The following is a 12836-nucleotide window of genomic DNA, read 5'->3' as shown; positions in this document are numbered from 1 at the left end:
GTCACGGTCACCGAGGCCATCCCTGACTGTGCTCTGCAGCCTCACCCCCCCACCCCCACCCCTGGTTCCCATCCCCATTCGGTGCCTTGCTTTGTTCTCCTGGGGCCTGACACTTGCTCCATCGCCTGGCTTGTGGTTTTCTGTCCCGCTGTGTTGGAACCTGCATTTTGGGGAGGCAGGGACTGGTTTGTCCGCGGCGGGGCCCAGCGGCTGCCTGGTAACATAGGAGCTCGGTTCCCATGTGCGGAGCGGATGAAAGGTGGGAGCCCCGGGGGAGCAGGGGGGGGGGCAGACACGAAGCTGTAGGAAACCCCGAATCCCAGAGCCCTCGCTGCCCTCGCAGCTGTAAGGCCCGGGGAGAACGGGTCATTTATGACCCGCGGGGCAGACCGATTTTCACTTGTGTCGTCCGCTTCGTTTGTTTTCTCTCGAAGGTTCCCAGCCCCAAGCGGAAGTTGGAAGAACCAGTTTTAGAGTTCCGACCTCCCAGAGGGGCAATTACCCAACCACTGAAAAAGCTAAAGATAAATGTCTTCAAGGTTCACAAGTGTGCCGTGTGCGGCTTCACCACCGAAAACCTGCTGCAGTTCCACGAACACATCCCTCAGCACAAGTCGGACGGCTCCTCCTACCAGTGCCGGGAGTGCGGCCTGTGCTACACGTCGCACGTGTCCCTGTCCAGGCACCTCTTCATCGTGCACAAGCTGAAGGAGCCCCAGCCCGTGTCCAAGCAGAACGGCGCCGGGGAAGAGAACCAGCAGGAGAACAAGCCGAGCCCTGAGGACGAGTCGCCCGATGGCGCGGTGTCCGATCGGAAGTGCAAAGTGTGCGCAAAAACGTTCGAAACGGAAGCTGCCTTAAACGCTCACATGCGGACACACGGCATGGCCTTCATTAAATCCAAAAGAGTGAGTTCAGCCGAGAAATAGCCACGGCCCTTCCGTAAGGAGAATCCCTGTCCACATTGGAAGAAAAGAGACATTTTTGTTACAAAAAGTTTGCAGTATAATAGAGTTAACAGTACTGTCTAGGCTGTTGCAATATATTCCCTTTGAGTGTACCTTCTTCACCTCGTCGTGTAGACCCTCGATAAGTATTACAACAGTATTTGAGTTTAAAAGAGTTTGTATATATTTAAATGAATAACTTTTTATACTCTTTGTTACATGTTTGTATCAGTATTTAGTGGAAAATGTTTTGAGGTTTTTGGTTTTTTTCCCTTTTTTTTTTTAGTTTTTTGGTGTTTTGTTTTTCTTTTTCTTCTTTTTTTTTTTCCCCCGGGTTAGAATTTTTCTTTTTGTACTATTTCTTTAAAAACAGAGTTCTTAGTAACAGGGGCAGTTGCTGAATTCAAATAAACCATTTTGTATGTTACCGATTTGAATGGGTTAACTAATTCCAGGCTAAGATAATGCCTTTTTTAGTGTTTTTAATTTTTAGAATTCACTACATAAATTGTAGGTATCGTGGGTCTCAAAAACACTAGGGACTTTTAAGTGTCTTAGCACTACCCTCAACGTGCCTGCTCTAAGTCGGTGAGTGCACCTGTGTCGGGTCACTGCACCCCCGGCGCGTGGCGTTTTCGTTCAGGCCACGCCAGACCGTGTCGAAACCAGCCCCACAGGTAGCTTCTTTCCCAGCGGTGGATTAAACACCTCGGCCAGAACTCCAGGAAGGAGCGTGCATTTCCTTAATTCCATTGTAGAACGGGGAAGGAAGGGTATTCTAAAGGGAAAACCCAGAGGCCAGTGGTCTTCTGGACGGATTTTGCAAGGCTGGCTGGAAGAGCACAAGGAGGTCAAGTCACAAAAGGGCTGGATTACCGTAAGTCACACATCTGTAGTTAGACCAATAGATTTCTATAGTCGAGGTTTTCGTCAAGTAACTTATTAACTCTTACAAAGACACAACTAAAAATACCAAGTCTTTGGCTCTTGACAGGAAGAAAAAAAAAAATCACAGTTGACTTAACCCTTTGCTGTCTAAAGAGTTGGCGTTTCCTGTTCTGGGTGCTACTGCCAAACGTTCTGGTACTTGGAGTTGGGATGCACAACTTCCACCACCGACCTATCAATGCAGCAAGTGCGTGTCGCGATTGGCCGGGCGGTCACGCACGGAGCCACCAGGCTTTAGTTCGGTCGTTTCAATGAGTATCTTCAATATCAGTAGTTCTGCTGCTTCTTCGAAGCACAACAGGGCTACTCCTCTGTCCCTTCCGTTTATAGTGCTCTGGGAGAGTTCTATTTTTCAGTTTTTGGTTTTTTTTGTGTTTTCTTTTGCATTTTATATCTTGTATTTATCCCTAAAGATGTTTTGTACTTTTTTTTTTTTTTAAGAAAAGAAGTTCATTTGTGTATATATAGATACTTGCATGATATACTGTAGTCAACGTTCGGTTCCTCAAAAGGTCTTGCTGCTGTCAGGTGTTACGCACTCCATCCATCATAACTGTATTAAACACATTTCATATGTAAATAAACGTGGGACATTGGCCCTTGTGCTTCTGTGAGAGAGTTATTGATGGTGGGTCTCTGACATCTTCATGAAGTTGAGGAAATGATTAATGGCAGGGACAGGCTACAGGATATTGCAGAATTCTCCACCACCACCACCCCCCAACCCCCGGAAGAATGGCGTATTCGTTCTCATTAGCAATCAGCTCTTTTGTCCCTTTCTCGTCGACTCCATCAATTCATGGGTATGATGCAAGGGCGTGATTAAGTATTCCTACACTTGAAATTCAATTGCTGTTTCTTGTTATATTTATACTTGTATTGCTCTAAGTTGTATTCATAGCACTTTCATGTGTTTCTGCATTTGAACCTTGCAATAAACCTGTGTGGTGGGCTGCACGGGTCTTAATAGTCTAGTTTTACACTTGAGGAAGCTGAGCTCAGATTCAGTTCTTTGCCTAAGCCCTCACAGCGGGTAAGTGGCTTTGCGTATTAGAACCCACATATTCTTGCTCTAAATCTTAGTGCTCGCTCTATGTGTTTATGTACATATTGACAAATAATCCATTTATTCAACAAATAAAAAGTATGTGCAAAACACGATACTAGAATTTTTGTTTGTGGCACAGTGGCTTTTATCAGATAGAGTGGAAGTCTCTCTACTCTTAAATACCCAGAAATGCTTGCCGATATAAAGTTAGCTTCATAAATGCCCAGTCGAGCATCCAAGAAAGTTTCAAAGAATGCCTTGAGATCCAAAATGAAGAAGAAATTGAAATCCAGAGTAGAAAAACAGCACACAAAGGTGCAGCTCTGGGAGGGAACCCAGATGGTTCAACTGAAGAAAGAATTGGTGAACTGGAAGACAGGTCATGAGGAAGTTACCTGGAATACAGCGTAGAGGTAAGGAGATGGAATCTATGGAAGAGATTAGAAATCAAGAAGGACAAAATAACAGGATTTGTAGCCGTTCTGGGAAGAGGGAACAGAATGAGGAAGAAGCTGTGTGGAAAATTATTAGCCATTAACGAAAGATGTGACTACTTGGGTTAACGCGGTGCATGCTGAGCGGAAATTCACTGTGGGAACTTGGGAGTTCTCCCCGTTCTTCATTAGCGGTGGATCGGAATGGAATTGTGGATGTGAGGATTTGAGAAACAGGATATTCAGACCAAAGGCAGAAACTGGGACATGCTCCATGAATTCTTAAGAAGCCCATTTCCTCTGTTGGGTGAGCTGAGGCTTAACAGTGTAGGCTCAGGCCAACATGTAAAAAGCCTTGAATGATGGACTAGGGTTTGTACTCTGATAGAGGTGAGTTGTTTGGACAGGGGAGTGATGGAACCGGACTAGTCAGTGGCAATATTTAGGATGGAAGGTCGGGGAGTGTATCAGGATAGGTTAGATTATGCTGTGGTTACAACCCTAACTCTTAATGTCTTAAAACAGCAAGGCTTACTTCTCGGTCACATTTGATGTTCATTGTCGGTTGACCAGAGACATAGCACCAAATCCCCTTGTTACCCTTATTCCCACTGTCACAGAAATTGCTGGTTCCTCTGGCAGAGGGTAAGTGCAATTAAAATGCTCTGGGCCCCAAGTGACGGGTGTCATTCTTCACAGTTCATTGGCCAAAACCAGTCATGTGACGCTGCTTCCTCACCTGGAGGTTGGAAGTACAGTCCTACAATGTGCCCAGGAGACGGAAGTCTGCACATACATTGAACAGCATAAATGGCCATCACGGTAATAACGCTGACAGTGGTGAAGGCGCCGTGCTAGCCCAGGCACGGTCATGAGGTGCACTTAACCCAAGGTGCTGAGAGTAGGTAGGCCCGGAAAGAAGTCATGGCTGTAGGTGGCATTTCAGAAGCAGGACCAAGAGGATTCCGTGCTGTGGGACACAGAGAAAAAGGGAAATCTGACTTCTTAAGGTAATTTCTTAGATTTTCTTCCAAGGTTTAGATGATTTAAATAGAAATAGGAAAGTTAAAATTATAACTAGTTGTGGGGAAGTTTGCACTTTAGACATACAAGATAGATTTTTGCTGGAGGATGTGATCGGATGATTTTATTTTATCAATCACTGAGTAACAGTAATGCATAAAGAAGAACGCCGACAAGGGGATGAAGACCAAGAAAATGAGAAAAAGGAAGATGTCGGCTTAGACTACATGGCGTAGACCGCTGCATCCTCCCAAACACATTTTCTGCCAATTTTTGTCTCCTACTCCAGTAAGTACGCCAGAGAACAACTGTTCCTTCTTGAGGCTCTGGTGGGCACTTCTCCAGGTCAGTGGGCTTGTGAGTTCTGTCCCAGGATCTTTGGCCAACAGGGAAATTGACTGCAGGAATCTTTGGCCAAGATTAATATATTATTTCATGTTAATGGATTCATCATCCTGTGAGCACTGTTTTTTTTTTTTTTCTTTTAATGCCTAAGTGGAAGGGGGCAAAAAGGAAAATGTGTTTGAAGAATTGTGTAAACTATGATTTAATGGAACCATTCATCTATCCCAAAGAATGGTCTGAGAATAACGAGGGATGTGCTAAATGTGGAAAGCTGCATGTGACATTTATAAATGTTACACAAAAACCCAGTCACTTGGGAATCGTATGCTGGAAGGGTCCTCTATTGGAGCTCTTCAGTCAAAGTGTACATTTTCTACATAAGGAACCTAGATTTTGTTACCTTAAAAACTTGGCTCCTACTTTATACCATTCACTCCTTGCTTACATGGACCGTTGACTCTTCTTGTTTACTTGAGTCTCTTCTTGCAGTTATGAACCTCGTATCCCTCAAGAGCTCATTGTAAACTTTTGGGATAGGACAGTGGGAACTTAGGTCTCTGCAAAGAGCCTCTCTTTCTGCTGCCAGGAGCTTCTAGACTAGCCAGTTGTAATTCTGTTGTCACTGTTGAACCTCTTTTTTTTTTTTTTTTTAAGAATTTATTTACTTATTTGACCCGAGGAACAAGGGGAGAGGGAGAAGCAGGCTCCCTGCTGAGCAGGGAGTCTGACGCTGGACTCGATCCCAGGACCCTGGGATCATGACCTGAGCCGAAGGCAGATGCTTAACCAACTGAGCCACCCAGGCGCCCCTCTTATTTTTTCTTTTTTAAGATTTTATTATTTATTTGAAAGAGATCGAGCACGAGTCGGGGGGGGGTGTGGGTAGGGGCAGAGGGAGAGGAAGAAGCAGACTCCCAGCTGAGCAGGGAGCCGGATGCGCATCCCAGGACACTGAGACCATGACCCAAGATGAAGCCAGATGCTTAACCAGCTGAGCCACCCAGGTGCCCCCCAATTCTCTTATTTTGAAGTAGCCCAGCCTTGGTCCATGTGATTTAGCTGTGAGGCTCAATCTGAAACTTGTTTACTGTTAGTCTTCCCTATGAAACAGAACATTTTCTTTTCACCTCTATTTTCCCCTTCTGTCCGGATAGATTTTGATGAACACTTACCCAGACTCAACGCATTGGATGATAAAACTTCCATCATTTTGGACTGTTTTTTTTTTTGTTTTTGTTTTTGTTTTTCTGGGAGTTTGCTCATTTATATTCACTGCCTTCCTTGGAAAGGTAGATCTGGGAGTGCCTGGCATTAGACCCTTTGTGAATTAGGGTCCTAGCAGGACACAACCAGCACACTAAGAAAGGTTTCGCTCCAAAGTAATTCAGGAAGGGACTGTTACAGAAGTGAGGGCCAGAACAAGTGATGGCGAGGCACCCAGGGACTTAGTGATGGCGGAGAGCCCTTAAGCACACTGAGTCCTGCTGAGAGGTGTGGGGGGGGATTGGTCTAGAGCCGTGGACCAGGGCTTTGACCAGAGCCGTGGCCCAGCCAGGAGAGTGTAGGATAGAAATGATAGGGAAGCTGTCTCCATACACTCAGGTCTCCTGCCCTCACCTCCTACTGGTCAAAGCCAAATAAAAGCAAGAGGGTAAGAAAGCCGCAGTAGTCTCTCATGTCAGTATGCTGGGCACAGAGCAGGACAGAGCAGGGTGCGTGAGGTATCTGGGCTACGGAGACATAATGATCACAGACACCTGGCACAGGCTTTTGGAAGCGCCTGCTGTATACTTGTTTAATTGTCCACATGCATTTTATCCCCTATAGGCTGGCTGTTGGCTGCCGCAGGGTACTATGGATTCCACATTTACTTTTTCTTTCTAATTACTTTTCCAGGTTTATCCTGAAATTATACCCTTTCCTTAGTGGTTATTTTTACCTAAGGAAACAGAAGAGCGTTTCCCAGAAAATATTCTTCGCTGGTTTCCAAATTCAATTTACAAGGTTAGTTCTGACTCAAAACAGCAGTATTTATAATGTCTCACAGTATTTAAAGGAACTGATTATTCAATTTGCTTTGCTATTTTATCGCAAGCTGCTTACCCCGGAGCTTTTCTTATAGTTATAATTGTAAATTACACTACCGTGGCAGTTCTGTTTCTAAAACAGTCCGTTGCAAAACTATGTATTTATCTAGGGAAGCGCTATAATTACAGTCCACTATCACACCTCTAACTCAGTTCCAGAAAGGGTGGGTCCAGTCCAAGGATAATTTTCTGACCCTCAGGTCAAGTTTAATTGGATCGGTTATTTCTGGAGAATAAACTTTTTTTTTTTTTTTTAAGAACAAGGAAACCCTGCATCTGCTGATTGGAAAGGATGGTGTGGTGTTGACAAGAGTCAGGAGAAAGCAGAGCTGCATGTGTCAAAGGGACGACCCTGTCTTGGAAAGGGTAGAAGATGTGTCTCTACTAAGTAGATAAATGGACATTTATCCTTGGTTTTCTCAGTTCTGCATCTGATCACTTTCCAGGGGTGGGGAGTCTGCCATGGCTTGAGTCTCAGCAAGAGATGGGTCTTGCCTCCTACTCCGGAAACCAGAAGGTCACTGTCTCTGACCCCCAGCAGCCGAACCTGAGCATGGGATGGCCGCCACTTGGCCAAAACGGTGCTCCTGCTTTGCCTCTCAAGCAAAAGACACAAACAAGCAGGGACGTTTTGAATTTACTCATTCTGGTGGCGTGGTGGCAATGGCATTCCTCAGCTCCTCTCTTCACCGGGGAATCGGTCTGCCTTCAAGGAACCACTGAACTGTGTGGGATCCGGGCAGCGCCCGTCTCAGGGCGGGACATTTCAAAGCTTAGACTCTCGCTTCCCTCTAAGACACCATCGAAGTGGCATGACAATATCAGTTATTTTAGAAGAGACTTAACCAAGGTAAACAGAAGTGTGTGCCTGTCAATAGCCATGTAGACCCCAGCAGACCTTCCGTCCCCACATCCTGTCCCCTCACCAGCCTCACGTCCTGCCTCTTCTCCCTCGCCCCCCAGTTGTTCCTGTCACACCCTGTTCCCATTCCCTTCACGGGGCTGGCACTGGCTGTCTCCTCTGCCAGGAATGTTCTTCCCTCAGTTACTATTTCCGCCTGGGCCTTCTCCTTTCTTTCCCGTGGCTTCAGCAGTCCCCTTCTCAGCCTTTCCAGGTCACGCAGCTTACGACGTGCCCACCCTGCCCAACAGCACACAGCCATTCGCCTCTCTCTACTTCTTTCCCCTGCAGTCGATTTTCCTCCTGGCATTTACACGCTTGTTTGTCAACTGTCGTCCTCTGGGTACGTGCTGAGCTGCTGTGGGAGCTCTGCCGGCTTTGAAGTCCACGCTTGCCATTCCCTCGGGACAGAAGAGGCGTCCATTCTGCAGCCTGAGAGCGGCACGTTCCAGTTCTCTTTTCCCCACCAGGCTGATCCTTACTCTTGTCGGCAAAGACAAATCCTTGTTCCCTCCAAGCCAGGGCTGGCTGAAGAGCCGCTGACTGCGCTCTCCTGGAGAGCTAGTTACTTGAAGAAAATGACTGTGGCATTAAGAACAACATCCGCTGATTGCTGCTGCCTCGGGAGACGAGAAAGCCCTGCTTTCAGGAAGGGAACGCGTTATTTACTTTCATGTCCTATTTTTACGCCCAGCACATTGCATTGCATGAGACAGGTGCCGGCAATGTCTTCGTAAAGCAACCAAGTCTCCTTGAACCTCGATCCGTCATGATTTTATTTTTCAGGGATTGGGACAAGCATTAGAAGGGTCCCGAATGATTAATTACCCCAAACTAAGATTCTCTGTTTCCTTCTTCCATAGGTGGTATTTTAAAATCATTTTAGATGGTTTTTATTACTAATGATTCAAGCATGGCTCTGTGTTCTGCTCTTTAGGTTTTTTCCGCCAGTTGACAAAAGATGGAGTACTTAACACTGAATTCTAAGAGCTGTACCATTCCCACTTTCAGTGACTATAGACTATTGACAACAGAGTTGGAAATCAATTCAGGTGTCAGAGGTTTTTCTGTTTAGTGATTTTTTTTTTTTAAGAATAAAAAAAATGTTTAATCTCTACACCCAACATGGGGCTTGAACCTATAGCCCCAAGATCAAGCGTCACAAGTTCCACCGACTGAGCCAGTCCTGTTTAGTCACTCCTAAATATTCGGATTACCTAAACCTCTCGTGTTGGGAAGCCACCCCACCCCACCCTTTCTTTTTTTTTTTTAATGTAGGAAGGTAATTAAGCCCAGGAGAGACATTTGGAGCTGAGAGCTCTAAACCAACTCCTATTTGTTTAGGACTTAAGAGCTCTCGTTTAATCTTAGGAAACAACTTCGCGAGGCAGGATGATTTTATGATTTCACAGATGGGGAGACTGAAGTAGTCAACCACTTAACCCTTGTTTCTGGTGATCAGTTAGGTCCCCTTTTTAGTGGAAGTTTCTGCTTTCTCCAGGTAGCTCCAGGTTGGATGTTATCTTTCATTTTTTTGTACTGAACTTTCCACTTCTGCTTCAGTTTACGAACAACTGTGGAGGCGTGTGGTGACAAACTAATGCGTTCATGACAGAAAATAATTTTGAAGGAAGACTCAGAGGGTTTCAAGGTCAGAGAAGACCTTCAAGGTCGTTTGTATAAGGACCATTTGATGCGGGATTTCTTTTTTTTTTTAAAAGATTTTATTTATTTATTCGACAGAGAGAGAGACAGCCAGCGAGAGAGGGAACACAAGCAGGGGGAGTGGGAGAGGAAGAAGCAGGCTCCCAGCAGAGTAGCCTGATGTGGGGCTCGATCCCATAACGCCGGGATCACGCCCTGAGCCGAAGGCAGACGCTTAACCACTGTGCCACCCAGGTGCCCCTGATGCTGGATCTCTTGTCTAACACCCTGATCCAGCGTTCATCCAATACCTGAGCACTGCTATAACCTTTGAAAGAGCCCAGTTCGTCTTTGGGTAGGTTTGGCTTCTGGAAAGTTCTTTGTTATTGTTCTAGGACTTTCCCTTTGTAACTTGGATCTAATGATCTATTTTTTCAAGAAACTACTCAGCCTGTGTGCCTGAATCTTTTTTTTTCTTTAGTCCAATAACAATGACAGTAATAGTAAGTGGCCACAATAGTTATTGTTAATTAAGGGTCCACGTTAGGTCAGCCACTGTGACGTCCCCTGGTGTATATGTTATCTGGGTGTCTGGTGTATATATTATCATCTGCCAGGTGTGCAGGGCTATTTAGAATATAAACATAGTAGCTAATACGTCTCAGGGATTTATGATAGGCCAGATGTTCTCCTAGTAACTTTAAATGTATTCACTTAAATCTCAAAATAACTCTAAGAGGTTGAGATTATTGTTATCCTAATTTTCCAGATCAAGTAAATGGAGTAGAGAGACTGCCGTAGGTTCCACAGTTCAGTGTCAACTTTGCTCTTAGCTATGACGTAAATTGACTCTAAAAAAGCACAGGGGGATGAAAAGGGCACGGTGCCCGCCTTCATAGAGTTTCCAGGCTGCAGGAAAGGGGGACAGTCTTGGGGCACCTGGTGGCGCAGTCGTTAAGCGTCTGCCTTCAGCTCAGGGCGTGATCCCAGCGTTCTGGGATCGAGCCCCACATTCAGGCTCCTCTGCTAGGAGCCTGCTTCTTCCTCTCCCACTCCCCCTGCTGTGTTCTCTCTCTCACTGGCTATCTCTGTCAAATAAATAAATAAAATCTTTAAAAAATAAAAATAAAAAAAAAAAAGAAGTAGACAGTCTTCAGGGTGCGGAGGTAAAGAGAGTCTATAAAGGCAATGAGGGAGCACAGAGAACAGGCGCGTCTCCTTGCCTACGGAGAAGCCCAGGAGGACTTCCTGGAAGAGCCAACATCTTCTAGAAGCAGGAAGATAATGTCCAGGAGAAGGTGGGCTCAGAGAAGGGCCCTGGGGACAGAAGGCCCAGCATGAGCAAAGGAACAGAGGTGAGAGACAGTGGAGTGTTTGCGAGGGAGGGTGCTCTGGTCTGAATGTTTGTGTCGACCCCCAAACCCATATGTGGAAATCCTAAGCCCCAAAGATGATGGTATTTGGGAGTGGGGCTTTGTGGCAGTGATTAGGTCCTGAGGGGAGAGGCTTTGAGGATGGAATTTGTATCTTTAGAGAAGAGACCCCAGAAAGGTCCCTCGCTGCCTCCACCCTGGGAGGGCACAGGGAGAAGGCACCGGTAAGGCTCTGGAAGGGGGCCTTCACCGTAATGGGAGCCTTGAGCCTGGAGAACCGTGAGAAATGAATTTTTGTTCAAAACACCCGGTCTGGGGCGTTTTGTTATAGCAGTCCCAACAGACTCAGACCGAGGGTAGAGGTCTGGGATGCTGGAGGCTGCCGTCCAGCCCGCGAGCAGGACGCATACCCGAGTCCCGGCCGCCCACAGGTGTGGGTGTGTTCCGGCTGCGTAAACAAGGTTTGCACCACGTTTGAAATGTAGTTAGGGAGGTTACTATTTCAAGAAAGCCTTTCTGGAAGGAGAATATTTACACCGCGAGGAATCCGGAGCCACACATTTGATGTTTTCTTAAAGTAGATGAACACTGTTACCATGGGCTTTTGTCAGCATCGTTTCCTTCCCAGCCTGTGTGTCTCAGCCCCCACGTGAGGATGCAGGAGCTCGCTTGTCCTGCTGCGGAGCTGGCCCTCTCCGTGGGGGAGGTCATGACTCCCACGCCTCCATCGCGTTCAGGTCCGGCGGACACATTCACAGAGGCGTAAGATAGCCAGGCGATCGCGAAGAAGCCCTTCGTTGCTTACGATCTATCTGAATGTTTCATAGGTCGGATTCATAATCATTCTTGGAAAAAAGCAAATATTGCCCCTTAACATCCTCCGTCTATCTTTTAAACCCAGAGATGTCCACAAGACCATCTAGCTGGGGAAAATCCGGCCTCTCCGTGGTAGGCGGCAATGTTAATCTGCGTAGCTAAAGGAAGCCAGGTGGTCAGCGGCCCCCACATCCACAGCGCGAGTTTAATGAACAATAACAAGTTGTGTATAAATCGGTTTCCATGGTTTGTTCATCTCAGCTGCTTTGCAGGTGGCTGAGGACTCACAGCTTATCTCTGCGTGTTAAGGACTGAGGCATGTCCCATTCCCCCCGCCCAGCACATTAGAGACGAGTGTTTCGTAAATATAAGGCTCTTTGTCTAAGAGGGGAATTTTACCCTGACAGGTTAAGGGACAACGATGGTCCTGACTTTATTATTTTGTCTTCTGTCTTTTCTGTTTCAATTACCTTTTGTGTTTCCCGCAGGAAACATTTCTCTCAAATGCATGCAAGACACTGATGAGTTCCTTTCTGATCTGAATTCAGTGGAGGCCAAAGAATACGCTCTAAGAAGTAAGTAGGTTTTGCTGTCCTGCTGGATGGTGAACAGAGGGCAATCTGAACTTTGTGCTGGGAGGATTCTAGAAAAACCCTTGATAATTAAAAACACAGAACCAAAGAGGGAAGGCGAGATGCGCCTCAATTTACAGATTGCTCCAGGAATCATGGAGGGAGGAGGAATTTTTATTGCACAAGGGCAAGAGAGGAAGTGGTATTTAATTTTAGCCAGAAGGAATCTCATGAGGACCAACCTCTCAAATAAGACCAGAACTGTTTATAAATTGTAAGATGTTGTTACTATTATCGAAGTTGGTAGCATTTTGCCGTCGTATGAGATAACTTACTAATTTCTTTCTCTAGATGTTTAGTCTGCTTTTGATGATGAATTACTTCATTATTTAGGGGACAAGGTTTACCCATTATGCATTTGACGATAAATTCTGAGGACGGTGAATTTAGGTGAAGGCACTGGCCCACGCAGGAAGAAGTCCGACTGTAGCCAAAGCTCTTTGCATGTCATAGGCCGCCATAATTTATTTTTTGTTAGTTTCCCCAAATTATTCTCACATCTAAAGGGACACCTACCTTTCTGCCAGGAAGGGGTAAGAAATCAGATTCTTTTTCGGTGGGGTAACCTCTCCTGGAGAATGATTCATTGTGGATGCTGCAGGAAACCACTAACGAGAAGCAATGTAAAAACTCAACTC

General features: G+C 45.9%; 1 protein-coding gene across 11 annotated transcripts in view; it reads left to right on the top strand.

Annotated features, from left to right (window-relative positions):
- The window catches only part of ZNF532 (zinc finger protein 532), a 105426-nt gene extending 102370 nt beyond the window's left edge, over positions 1 to 3056 (top strand). For all 11 annotated transcript variants that reach the window (XM_044383053.3, XM_057313363.1, XM_048218453.2 and 8 more), the window contains one exon: positions 435 to 3056. In XM_044383053.3, coding sequence (XP_044238988.1) covers positions 435 to 929 — 495 coding nt within the window. In that variant the 3' untranslated portion in view covers positions 930 to 3056. The remainder of the gene's footprint in view (positions 1 to 434) is intronic.
- Positions 3057 to 12836: the final 9780 nt, after the last annotated feature.

This window comes from Ursus arctos, unplaced genomic scaffold, assembly GCF_023065955.2.
Source record: "Ursus arctos isolate Adak ecotype North America unplaced genomic scaffold, UrsArc2.0 scaffold_17, whole genome shotgun sequence".
NCBI lineage: Eukaryota > Metazoa > Chordata > Mammalia > Carnivora > Ursidae > Ursus > Ursus arctos.
Note: the sequence above shows the minus strand (reverse complement) of the source record. Positions and strands in the feature narration are given on the sequence as shown.